This window comes from Phaenicophaeus curvirostris, chromosome 2 (genome assembly GCF_032191515.1).
Source record: "Phaenicophaeus curvirostris isolate KB17595 chromosome 2, BPBGC_Pcur_1.0, whole genome shotgun sequence".
NCBI lineage: Eukaryota > Metazoa > Chordata > Aves > Cuculiformes > Cuculidae > Phaenicophaeus > Phaenicophaeus curvirostris.
In genome coordinates this window covers 106,544,777-106,558,626 of record NC_091393.1, presented here as the reverse complement: position 1 = coordinate 106,558,626, position 13,850 = coordinate 106,544,777, and the positions used below count along the sequence as shown (strand labels likewise).

The window sequence follows — 13,850 nt, the reverse complement described above, 5'->3', positions numbered from 1 at the left end:
ACCCATGGCAGTTACCAAAACCAGTCAAACTGGCTAGTCTGTCAGGGGAGGATTTTCCCTTATAATAATAAAATCAACTACACAAAGACTGAACTACCTACACCACTCAATCCTGGAGACCCTCCACTGGAAGGTTTTGCTTCAGATATTTGCTAGATTCAGAAACAAATCTCGATGCCTGGGGGTTTCATGCTCCTCTTTCAATTTCTAAAATTCTCTACCTGTGGTTTGACAGATCACTTTGAACAAGGCGAGAGCAGCTGTGGATCTTATCTCAAATATTCTCAAGTGTTTGTGGTTTAAAAGTTGATCTTGTAGTCTAACAATCTTTTGCACTGCTCTACTAGTCAGTAAAGCACAATGTTGAAACGAATCAGGGTTAAACAAACACTTGGGTTTAGAAAGTAAACACAGGCATCCTTCCCATTAGCTCAGTGCAGTTGTACTTTAAATGATCAAGATACTTGAGAAGTCTAAAATCAGGAGATTCTGCTTCCAAGTTTAAATTGTCTTCCATAAAGAAGAGGCAGATTTCTGAAGCTCAGTGTTGTGCTGCTTTACCCCCACTTTGAGAAAGAGACACGCGTGCCAGCAAGGCAACAGCACAAAAGCCCAGATCGCAGCCTTAACACTGGTCAAGTGATACCTGTGCCAGACCTGTGTGAATGGACACAAAACAGCTCACAGAGGTGATTACCCAGCACAACTTCTCTCTGTCACAACTCCTCTCTTGCAGTTACAATCTCTACACTCTCCTCCACTGTCCTACCCCACGGCCAGGTACACTTAGCCCATGCTCTGGTGAACTGTCCGCTGTGTTCCACTCGCTGCCCCAGACTCTGACAGCTCCCTTCATCAGCTCTCACAGGATCACAGAGTCATTTGGGTCAGAAGGGACCTTAGAAATTATCTGGTTCCAACACTCCTGCCATAGGCAGGGACACCTCCCACTTGACCAGGTTGCTCAAAGCCTCATCCAGCCTGGTCTTGAATACCTCCAGGGATGGGGCATCCATGACTTCTCTGGGCAACCTGGGCCAGTGCCTCACCACCCTCACAGGAAAACATTTCTTCCCGATAATCTCATGTAGATCTCCCCTCTTCCAGCTTAAAACCATTCGCCCTCGTCCTATTCCTGCACCCCTTGATAACAAGCCCCTCTCCAGCTGTCCTGTAGGCCCCTTTACATACTGGAAGGCTGCTATAAGCTCTCCCTGGACTCTCTGCCTCCAAGTAGTCACCAACAGTGACTGTCTCACCCTTGAGATAGTTAACATACAGAATTACGCACCCTTGAGCCCAAGCATCAGCCCTGTAAGTCCCCAGTTGTTTTCCACTCTGTTGAGCTCTTCTTCAACACCAGTAACATGTACTGCAAGTCCTTTCAATAAAACAAACTACATTAAAAAGTCAAGCACTTTGGCGAACTGCTTTTACCACTGATGCTTTCACAAACCAGGCTGTAACCTTGACAAACCTGTCACATTTTACACTGAGACCTTCCTTCCTTGGGACAGAAGTATTGTCATTACTGTGTATATATATACACATATAGATATACAACTGCTAAGTCTCGTTCCAATGAATTGCAAATTAACTTTTACCATTAAAATTGCACAGACTCCACCTCAAGCTAATGACTCTAAAGTCTCCTAGGTCTCTTGTTACCCTTTTAATACACTAGGAGTACTTTCTTTTAAATTCTTGTGGTACTGATTCAGTCACAGCTACATTAACATAGTGCTCTCACATTACAGCCTTAGTGAAGCTCCTTTGCTTACTTTCGATGTCAGAAGCTGTCCACTACTGTAACACCAACAACACAACACCGTGCAGCTGTCCACTGTGTTCCTAAACCCAGGGAACAGTAGGGAATTGCTGTGGATGCCCATTTACTAATTTCACATCTTGGCACAATTACCAAAACAATCTGACCTCACACCAGGTAGTGCAGGGATAGGACAAGGGGGGGTGGTTTCAAGCTGAAAAAGGGCAGCTTGATATGAGATCTTAGGAAGAAATGTTTTCCTGTGAGGGTGGTGAGGCACTGGCCCAGGCTGCCCAGAGAAGTCACGGATGCCCCATCCCTGGAGGTGTTCAAGGCCAGGTTGGATGAGACTCTGAGCAACTTGATGCAGTGGAAGGTGTCCCTGCCCATGGCAGGGGGGGATTGGAACTGGATGGGCTTTGAGGTCCCTTCCAACCCAAACAATTTTATGATTCTATGCCCTTCAGGCTTGGAAGGATAAAGTAACTTAGATGTAGCCTAAGAGGACATCATGGCACCTTCCAAAGGAATCTGGACTCGGCCAGCAGGACTGCTCATCTACAGTAGAAAGCCTGCTTGGGTGTATCAGGCATCTGCCATGTGCCACAGCAGTGGATTCTGGAGAGGAAACAACGCCACCATCGTTAGTTTTAATGAAAACATCACAATGTTGTTTTCACCAAAAAGAAACATTCATGTATTGCATCCTGGAATAAACCTACAGACTCCCTGTGATGCTTTGCAGCTGCATTTGCAGAGAACCAGATTCCCAGCTCGGCAACCACATGCCATTTATAGCACAAAAGCAGTCAACCTCAAAAATTAGCTTGTTCTCAGTAGACCATTGATCCTCTGCGTTAGTGAAAATAGGCTGGAAATAGATATGGGGATACTGAATAAAAAAAAAGGATATCTAAAGGGAAAGGCGTACATGGGAACCTGGGTCTTGTCTTGATGTTAAAAGCTCAGTTTAGCTGGTCATATTTACATGACATCTTAAGAAGAAATGTTTTCCTGTGAGGGTCTGAGGCACTGGCAGAGCTTGCCCAGAGAAGTGGTAGCTGCCCCATCCCTGGAGGTGTTCAGGGTCAGGTTGGATGGAGCTTTCAGCAGCCTGATCCAGTGGGAGGTGTCCCTGCCCATGGCAGGGGGTTGGAATTGGATGGACGTTAAGGCCCCTTCCAACCCAAACTATGCTCATGCTATGATTATAAGAAGGAAAACGTGGGTGATTTCAGTGTAACTGAAATTACAATGAATTGTAATTTATTCACACAAAAAAAGATTCAGCTTGTGGGATACGCAGACTGGACAGCATGCCAAAACCACACCTTGCAAGAATCTGTGCCAGGAGCAGGGGTCACTAGGAGTGAAGATAGCCAAGATAAATTAAAAGACAGCCTGAGGGACAGTGGGCTTCTTCAGTAATGCAAGAAGACAGAAGTATCACAGTGCAGAGCTCACACACATGAGATTCACAGCCCCTCACTGCTTCATAGAATGGAGACAAGTTCTAACAATTGCAGCAAACAAGTGCTGGTAGGAAAACAGGGAACGGCAAAATTCATACTTCAGGTGTACAGTATGACTATTGATCGGGATTAATGAGGTGAAGAGAAGGACTAGGTTAGATCACAGCAGTGTCACGCATGACCATGTGCTACCAGGATCAGGGTCCAGCAGGTATGAGATACGAGAACTTGCTTTGACAGCAACACCAGTATTGAGCTCAGTTGATTTTCTTCACCCTCTGTACTTGTGCATAAAGGTTTTCTGTACCTGGGTGCCCTGGTACATTCTGAGCCCTGAGGAGGTGCTCAAATGCGTTTCCTCAGAACACCAGAGTCAGAGCAGCGACCCAAAATACAATGCTGCCTTCAGAAGCATTGAGCACTTAAACACAGCCACCTGGAAAATGCATCATAACGCAGATAATTAGAAGAATGGCCACACACAAAACACGCACACCAGGAAAACTAAGCACCGTGTGCCACTTCTTTAGCGAGGCATTACTGCATTTAACAGTATGAGACAAAATACCTCAGTTCTTTTAAAAAACAAATTGTTCAGATTTTTAAAGTACCTATGGGTAGAGTTCTTTGACAACCACTGCTGCCTACGGAAGAGAAATGGAAATAACTATATTTGCTCCTTTCTGTCTGCAAACCACTTATAAAAAGCCACACTGAATGCAGTATGCACCAGCTGAAGCCACATAAATGTTATTTATCAGACATCCGTTTTTGTTATACGTACATGCACGCAAACAGTTTCTGTAACAGTTGTTCAAACGCATAGCCTCCTCTTCAGAAGGAGTTTCAGCTCCTGAATGAAAGATCACAGTCAAGCCTGGAGAAAAGAAGGCTTCTGTGAAGACAGAAGTAGCCTTCCAGTACTGGAATGGCGGCTGCAGGAAAGCTGGGGAGGGGCTCTTTATTGGGGAGTGCACGGATAAGAAGAGGGGGAAAGGTTTTAAGCTGAAAAGAGAGGAGATTCAGATGAGATATTAGAAATAAATGTTTTCCTGTGAAGGTGGTGAGGCACCAGCACAGGTTGCCCAGAGAAGCCATGGCTGCCCCATCCCTGGAGATGTTCAAGGCCATCTTGGATGAGGCTTTGAGTGACCTGATGCAGTGGAACATGTCCCTGCCCGTGGCAGGGGTTGGAACTGGATGAGCTCTGAGGTCCCTTCCAACCCAAACCACTCCATGACTGAACCAAAAGAGAGGCACAAACTCAGTGCTAGTCAAATTCCAAAACCAAGAACAAGCTGCTGGTGGCAAGTTATACCATAGTCTACAAACATTGCTTAGGTTTACAGTTCTGGTCCTATTTCGGCTTTGCTGAGGAAGTGGACGTGAGCAGAAAGGGCGCTGCTGGGGAAGCTCCTGCAGCAGCTCTGCTGCTGCTCCACAGCCCTGGCTGCTGCTGCAATCCTGATTGTCACTGTTGCTGCCGCTGCAGCCCCCTGCGGTCCAACCTGCGGGATCTGCCACATGGTCAGCCCTTGGCTGCGGAATTCTGCAGCCACCCCGGGTTCCTGTAGGGTCCATTTGCTTTTCTAACCAGTGGTTTGCATTGTTTACTAAGAAAAGAAGGAAAGCCACATACTGAAAACAAACATTTTTTCTGTTTTCTCAAGTCTGCAGAGCCAAAATAACATCAGTATCAAAGGAGGACAGCCCCAGTTCCCCTGAAGGCAGAACTCAAGGCCACCCCAAGTACTGATTTTAACCGTTTCATCAACAAGCATGCTGCTGTAAACTGTTTGCTGTGGCACAAACCCTCAATTGTGCCACCCCTACCACACCAGTAACCCTGCAGCACAGTTTCACCTCCTTAAGAGTTTCTGCAAGTTAGGGAGTAAATCTGATGCCCCACAATGACATTAACACCACAATCAAACACTCATTTTGTATCCAGTGGTATAAGGAATGTTGCTATCACATCATGACTTTGCACATTAAAATGTGAGGACACAGACACTCGTACAGCAAGTTCTTGGCCACATTACTGGCTATCCTCCACAGAAGGTCCCCTCCTCCTCACGTTCTTCCTTAAACACCCACTGCTGTCTGCTGCCAAACGTGGGATACAGAGCTAGAAAGCTCTCTGAACTGACTCAGGGTGCTTGGTCTGGACAGCAACATTATCCCCGTGCATCACAACTTCTGCCTGGGCTTCATCATTTGCCTGGACCTTCTTTATCCCTAGAAACATTCAAGGTCAGGTTGGATGGGGGCTCTGAGCAACCTGATCGGGTTAAATATGTCCTTGCTCCTGCAAGGGAGTTGGACTGAGTGACCTGTAAAGGTCCCTTCCAATGCAAATCATTCTATGATTCTATGACGTCCCACTCCTGTATGCTCAGATCACCCTTCAGCAGCGCATTTGTATCCTGTAGAAAACACAAGTGAAGGGTATTGGCAGACTCACACGTCTTGCCTGAAAACCACTGTCTGAAGCCTCACAAGGTGAATAAGTCAAAGGAGATCCATTGAAAGTAGATAAGAAAGGCAGACAACCCAACCCAGAACAGCAGGAAAGAAAAACAAGCAGAGAAGGGAAGGATTGTTTCCCTTTGCACTTTTACTCAGTTACAAACGTACAGCGTTTTGGCAAGACTGTACACGCACACAAAAAATTCTTGGAAAAGGGAAAGCAAGTTCCAAACAAACAAGATTTTCCTACAATGTCAAGAGTTTGAGAAACACTGCTGAATGGAACACAGTAATTGACTTAAAAAAGAAGGGGGGGAAAAAGCCCAAAACACATGTCCAGGGATTTCCAAAACAGGCTTCCAAGGCTCAACATGGAGAAAAGTGAAGGAAATTTGGCTGTTGACCATTTTTAAATGCGCAAATGGAGAAATAAATACAAGATGGCTTTCCATGGATAGGATGTGTTTTCCTTGCTTTTAGCCTGGCCTTTACAATGCTGTGTATCCAATAGCTGTGCCGTGTCTGGTTTCCACAATGTACCTGTCCATCCGAGCAAGCCAACAGCCTGCGCTGTGACCTCTTGGGGCTTCTCAATGCTCACACCTGACGGAGCTTTTCCACTTCAGGGAAACGTACCTAAAAGCCACTCGTAATGTGGAAAAAGTGAATAACCCCTCATTTGATTACCATCGGTTTTAAAAAGTTATCTACTCAGTCAAAAGGGATAAATACATTGGGTTTTTCAAAGTTATAAAGCAGAGCACGGAGAGTCTGATCTATTGCAGTCACTGAGTCGGAGATGAACCCAGCGCCATTTCCAATTACCAACAGCTCCTCGCAACATGAGCAAAGTGCTGACAACATCCCAAAGGTTTTACCTCCAGGGCATAAAATTGAACAGCTATTACCCAATAAAGGAAATAACATTCTAAAGCCTCCAGTCTTCGAACAGGACAAAAATCCATGTGATGAACAAAGAGAAAGGTGTCTCCCAATGTTAATTTTGTCAATAAGAACAGAAGAATGCTCAGAAAATTTACCAGAGAAGCAGCCACACTGTTTCATTTCCTAGAAATCATCAGATCCACACTTTTTTTATATTTTAACAAGCTGCTGTGTTCCCGCAGTCCATCAATTTGGGTCCAGCTACCCAAACCACACAGTTGTTTTGATCATTTAATACCCTTCACACTTAGAAAACACAGCCAAAGGAAAGCACTATACTGGCACAGATGAAACTAGAAGGCTGTGTCTTTTCCTCTGAGCCCTCTGTAACCATGGGTCAGTGTTTATTGTGTATTAAATCCTCCTGAATGTGTACGACATCCCCCTGAAATCCTGCGGGAAGATGATTCCAGCTTATCAGCACCTTCTACTGTCACGGATTAGAGAGGAACACAAACATAAATATACAAAAAATGGGGGAAACATTAACACAGCCAGCAAAAGGCCACAGCCGAACTATTTTTCCACAGAGCCACGGATACAACCTTCTCCTACTGACACGGAATCGCGATTCATTTATGGGAAAGTGATTGCTTTGACAGACACTGGCTTCTCCCAGATAAACCCCATCCTACCTGCAGGCCCTGCTCCTCCACACACGCTCCATGAGGAGAGGATTTTGTGCAAGCCATTTTTTTTCCAGGCAAATCCCTGCTTCTAGCGAAAGGGAACTGGATGAGGGAATGGAAATCCAACCCTTCCCGACTCGTCTGGCCGGACTGGGCTCTGTAGGACCCGCTCCCTGATTAATGAGGGATACAAAGAGCTCGAAAGCATCCGAGGGGCGCACAAAAGCCGGGGAGGCGCTACCGAGGGGGGAAACGGCACCGGGGGGGGGGGACGCTAAAGGCACCGGGCGGGGGGGGGGTAACGTCACCGGGGGGGGACGCATGCCGAATTTCTGCCCGCATAGGGTGGGGGGGCGGGTTAAAGCCCATTGCCTCTCCTGCATAGAATCATTGAATCACCAGGTTGGAAATGACACCCAGGATGATCATCGAGTCCAACCATTCCTATCAAACACTAAACCATGCCCCTCAGCACTTCGTCCACCTGTGCCTTAAACACCTCCAGGGAAGGTGACTCAACCACCTCCCTGGGCAGCCTGTGCCAGTGTCCAATGACCCTTCCCATGAAAAATCTTTTCCTGATGTTCAGCCTAAATCTCCCCTGGTGGAGCTTGAGGCCATTCCCTCTTGTCCTGTCCCCTGTCACTTGGGAGAAGAGGCCAGCTCCCTCCTCTCCACAACCTCCTTTCAGGTAGTTATAGAGAGCAATGAGGTCTCCCCTCAGCCTCCTCAAGGCTAAACAACCCCAGCTCTCTCAGTCTCTCCTCATAAGGCCTGTTCTCCAGCCCCCTCACCAGCTTTGTTGCTCTTCTCTGGACTTGCTCCAGAGCTTCAACATCCTTCTTGTGGTGAGGGGCCCAGAACTGAACACAGTATTCGAGAAGCGGCCTCACCAGTGCCGAGGACAGAGGGAGAATAACCTTCCTGGACCTGCTGGTCACACCGTTTCTGATACAAGCCAATATGCCATTGGCCTTCTTGGCCACCTGGGCCACTGCTGGCTCATGTTCAGTCGCTGTCAACTAACACGCCCAGGTCCCTCTCCTCCAGGCAGCTTTCTAGACAGACTTCTCCTAGTCTGTAGCACTGCATAGGGTTGTTGTGCCCCAAGTGCAGGACCCGAGACTTGGCCTTGTTAAACCTCATCCCACTGGTCTCAGCCCAGCGGTCCAGCCTGTTCAGATCTCAGCCCTCCTACCCTCCAGCAGATCCACGCTTCCACCCAGCTTAGTATCATCTCTATATATCAGTATCATCATGCTCTCGTCGCAAAGCACGGCCCCGCTGCCCGGGAGGCCCCGCCGGTGCCGCGCTCACCTCCCCAGCGGGCGCTTCATGCCCGTGTCACCGGCGGGCAGGCGCAGGCTGTGCCTCAGGCTGCACCCCTTGTCGAGGGGCGCGGCGGCGGCGGCGGCGCGCTCATGCTCCACCGTCACCGACTCGTTGCGTTTCCTCATGCCGGGACGGCGGCGGGAGCGGCGCCGCCAACACCCGCCCTGCGCCGCGATCGCCCCGCGCCCCGGGGCCACCCGGCCGGAGAGCGCCCCGCCCCGCCAAGCCCCGCCCCGCCCGTTTCCACAGCCAATCAATCACCGCCCTGCGCAGCCAAGCCCCGCCCCTCTCACCGTCCCGGCCAATCCGCGCCAAGACCGGCAGAGGAGTCAGCCAGTCAGCGCTAAGCCCCGCCCTGCTCACCGCCCCGGCCAATCCGCGCCACGCCCAGTCAAGTCCCGCCCCGCCCACCGCCCAGCCAATAAAGCACATCACGACACAGCCAAGCCCCGCCCATCCCGCCTCCTCAGCCAATCCGCACCACGCCTGCCGCGACAGCATCCAATCACAGCCTTTCTCCTCCAAGCCCTGCCCCCGCCCACCGCCCCAGCCAATCCAGGCCAAGCCCCGCCCCGCCGCGGTCCCAGCCAATCCGCGCCCCGTCCCGCCAAGCTCCGCCTCCCGAGCTGGCAGGACAGACAGGCGCCGTTTGCCAGCACTTCATGGGGAGCCGCGGTGCCATCTTTAGTGTGGGCAGAGGCGCCGTCCGCCATTTTCATAGAGTCGCAGTATCTTAGCATCATGGAATGACTTGGGGCAGAAGGGACCTTAAAGCCCATCCAGTTCGAACCCCCTACCATGGGCAGGGACACCTCCCACTGGATCAGGTTGCTCAAAGCCTCATCCAACCTGGCCTTGAACACATCCAGGGATAGGGCAGCCACAGTTTCTCTGGGCAACCTGTGCAGCGCCTCACTAACCTCACAGAAAAACCTTTCTTCCTAAGATCTCCTCTCTCCCCTCTTTTGGCTTAAAACGATTCCCCCTCTTCCTGTCCCTGCACTCCCTGATCAGGAGCCCCTCCTCAGCTTTCCTGCAGCCCCTTTCAGCAGCTTCCAAGCTGCTCTAAGCTCTCCCAGAGCCTTCTCCATGCTGAACAAGCCCAACGCTCTCAGCCTGTCCCCGGACAGCCCAGCAGTCATGGATAAGGAGCAGAAAGTACTGTGTAACGTGATAATATGTGCTTTGCCATGGCAGGGAGGATGAAACTGGATGATCTTTAAGGTCCCTTTCCAACCCAAACCAAGATATTTTAGAGATTTTATTTTAGCCAGATGATAATTGCTAAAATTTTCAGCCATGCTTTGGGAAAGACTGATTACTTGCTTGCGTGCTTTGAACAGCAAAAGAGAGTGTTCTTCTCCCTCTGAGTTTCTTTTTCTGCGTCTTACTGGGAAGACTCAATTCTGCAATTGAGGATTGTGAGCCATATGTGGATTTTTGCGGTGACAACATGCCACAAAGTGATGGTCACTACAAAAGCAGGCTCTGCAAAGGCTGTGTGGGGCTTGTTGGAAGTAACAGCACAGTCCTGTGAAGATGGAATTACAAGCTGCCCAACAGGTTTTCACACAAGGAGAACGGACTCAGATGTCGTAAATCCTCTGAGATGCCTCTGGCTGAAGCTTTTACTGAGAAGGACAATTAAAGAAAATTATTTGAAAGTCTGTCTTTGTGGTATGGGTATTCATAATGATTGGCTTTTTCTCTGTGCTAGAAAGAAGACAAGCAAGTATTTTCTGTGGTAATCTTAAGCTGTTCTCAGCATTTCTTAAGATTCTCTTCCTTAACTACATATGAGCATAAACAGGTGATTGTTTGGTCTTTCCTATCATATCAGACTTTCAAGATTCAGAAATATTTAAATGCAATGTCCTCTGTGCTGCTAGTGCATTATTTATGGAATCTGAAGAGGTTCTCCCATTTAGGATCCGTACTTGCCCTTCGTACCTATTGAGAGAGATGCCTCAGAAATGTGCCCGCTCGCAGAAATCAATGCACAACATCCATTCCAAATTCCAAATTAACCCGTGGTTGAATTCTGGTGGACTTGACAGGAGTTTGTTGAGGCAAGGGTCCACTACAAACAGTACTTCTGCTGCTGTTATAGGCAAACCAGGATGAAATTCTACTATCTGCAGTCACCAAATACTTCATCTGAACAATGCAAAATAGCTCAGTTACTGGCTGCTAAGAAATCCTGTGGCAACAGGATTTCTTAGCAGCCAGTAACTCCATGTGGTTCTGCATACAGGAAAAACGGGAAAATCCAGTTGAAGTAAAGGTTGGGAAAGAATTTGAGATTTCTTAGCTGAAGGCATGAACAGAGATTATGGTAGAACGATAGTAGAAACTATCCCTGTGGTCAAGGTCACCTTCCATAGGGTTTCACATTGTCTGGAATGATCTGGAAGAGGTCTGGAGACAGACCACAGGGCAAAGACCAGCCTGCTGGACTACACCTATGGCAGTCTTCTCCCCAAACCGTATTCTCCAGAGGCAGCCACACCTGAACTCACCTGCCAGGCCTGGACATGAGGGAGACCAATAGAAAGTAAAGGACAGCACGTGAGCACAGATCCTAATGTTATCAAGAGAAGGGATGAGAGCTGTGTTTGGCTATGGATGAGCTCAAACAAATTTTCCCAAAGGGCAGAGCAGGAAGCACTGAAGGAACTCAGAAGAGCCAGGAGAAAGTACTGGTTAGGAAACCCCTGGGAGACAAGTCTCTGGAGAGTATAAGGATATTCCAAGCAGCAGAGAAATCAGAAAAGGGCAGAGCCGCCTCCTTCAAGGCAGTGCCTGAAATGGGGGCAAAAGCCAAGGAGATGTGACTCGGCAGAGCAGGAGGAGGCTGTACCCTGATGCAGAAGGCAACAGTGCCTCTAGAAATGCAGAGAGGCCTGCTAGGAGGATAGCCGCCCATAGCTTTCTGTTCTCAGGCTGCTCCTCTCCAACAGGACAAAGAGGGAAACCTGATGCTAGAAATTTTCCCTAGCCACCAAATTCTATAGCTCACATTGGTGGCATGTGTTTATGCTTGACAGGCAGCGCAGGGCTCTCTGTTGGAGTGAGCAGCCTGCCAGCTGCTGCCTTTGCAGCACAGCAAAGTGAGCTGCTTCATTCTGCCTACCAAGCTGTCCCCAGGTTGGACCATGTAGAGGAAATTATGGAGAGTTTCGGTGGAGGGGACTGTGGAACTATCCTTCTATGTGGACTTCCTGAAGGCAGGAAAATCCAGATTACTATGGGTAGAGACAACTTTGGAAAGGTCCGTTCTGCAGTGTCGCTAATGACTCAGTTGCTTGGTGATGTTCCCAAGTCAGCACAACCCCGTGCTGGATGCCTGCTAGTTTTCCTAGTTGACAGCAGACAGAGCTGACTGAAGCCAGCAGAGCTGGACAGAGTTTCATTGTGTGCTACTGCTCCAGCCTGCTATGCAGAGGCTGAGCCAAGCCTCTCCAGCAAAGCTAGAGTGCTTCAACCTTCTTCTGATCCATCCTTGGCTGTAGCTAAACAACTTCCTGAAAGCCTGGTGTTGAAATGAGTAGTGCTTTTGGAGTACAGAGTTGTCAGTCAAGCACCTGGGAAGCATTTCTACTGCCTGCCTCCTGGATGATTCTTCACCAGTGTCTGAAGGTGTCCAAAAGGCATCCCCCCACAGTTTCCTCCATGCTGACTATCTTGCATGCCAGTGACAGACCGTCATGAGGTACGGGGATATCATTCAAACCCTCTTTTGCTCATCAGAGTTTTCCATGAACCTCCTCCAGATGCTGCAGATTGGTGACCTCATCTCCAAGGATTTGAGAGTCCATGCAGAATCATAGAGTGGTTTGGGTTGGCAAGGACCTTAAAGATCATCTAGTCCAACATCTCTGCCAGTGGCAAGGATGTCTTTCACTTGACCTAGTTGTTTTAAGTCTTGTCCAAACTGACTTTGAACACTCCCAGTGGCAGCACACATCCACAGCTTCTCTGGGCAACCTGCTCCAGGGGCCACTGCTCTTTCTCCTCTTCATTAATGACCTGGATGATCATAGAATCATAGAATAACCAGGTTGGAAGAGACCCACTGGATCATCAAGTCCAACCATAATGATGATGGGTCAGAGTGCACCCTCAGTGCAAATAATTGAGAACTGGGAGGAGCAGCTGATACACCAGAGGGTTGTGCTGCTGCTCTGAGGTGACTGGCTAGGCTGGAGAAAGGAGCCTTATCAAGTTAAACAAAGGGACATGCAGAGTCCTGCGTCTAGGGAGGGTAAACCCCATGCACTGGTAAGTGCTGCAGGTAGGACCATGCAGCCAGCCATGGCCTCCAAACTTCCTGGACTTTGCTGCCTTCATGAACTACAGGCCTCTGAGGCCAGAGGGAGCCCCTGAGGTGAGAAAGAGTTCCCTTTGGGAGGGGAGAACCAGTTTCAGGAACATTTAAACAAATGGGACAGTCACAAGGCTCTGGGAGCAGATGTGATACCCCTGGAGTGCTGAGGGAAATGTCTGAAGTCCTTCCAAGACTGCTCTCCATCATCTGTGTAATTATGGGGAGGGGGAGAGGTGAACAATGGCCCTGCTGTGCAGTTTGGTCAGAGTGAGGAGCAGCTGGGAGAACCAGAGCCCTGCCTGGCTCTGGGAGCAAGGACTCTGGCTCTGCACCCACTCCAGGACACTCCCTGAGGGGGCAGCTCCATGAGGAGGTAGAAGCACACCAACCCCATACACTGCTCCAGGCTTGGGAAGGAGTGGCTGGAAAACTGCCTGGCAGATAAGGACCTGGGGTGCTGCTCAACAGTGGCTGAACATGAGCCAGCAGGGTGCCCAGATGGCCAAGAAGGCCAACAGCATCGTGGCTTGGTTCAGCCTTGGTGTAGTCAGCAGGAGTAGGGATGGGATCATCCCCCTGTACTCGGCACAGGTGAGGGCACACCTTGAATCCTGTGTTTAGTTTTGGGCTCCTCAGTACAAGAAGGACATTGAGTTGCTGGAGTATGTCCAGAGGACAGGATCTGAGCTGGGGAAGGGTCTGGGGCACAGGGATTATGGCAGCAGCTCAGGGAACTGGGGTTGTTTAGCCTGGAGGAGGCTGAGGGGGAGACCTCATCCCTCTCTACAGCTCCCTGAAAGGACAGTGTAGCAAGGTGGGCGCTAGTCTCTTCTCCCAGGTAACAAGGGATAGGACAAGAATCCCTTGTTAAGTTGTGCCAGTGTCGGCTTATGCTGGATATTAGGAAA

General features: G+C 49.2%; 1 protein-coding gene across 1 annotated transcript in view; it reads right to left on the bottom strand.

Annotated features, from left to right (window-relative positions):
• The window catches only part of ABHD12 (abhydrolase domain containing 12, lysophospholipase), a 41,417-nt gene extending 32,633 nt beyond the window's left edge, over positions 1-8,784 (bottom strand). Inside the window, exon 1 of the mRNA XM_069850366.1 lies at positions 8,601-8,784. Coding sequence (XP_069706467.1) covers positions 8,601-8,740 — 140 coding nt within the window. The 5' untranslated portion in view covers positions 8,741-8,784. The remainder of the gene's footprint in view (positions 1-8,600) is intronic.
• Between the last annotated feature and the right edge of the window lie 5,066 nt (positions 8,785-13,850).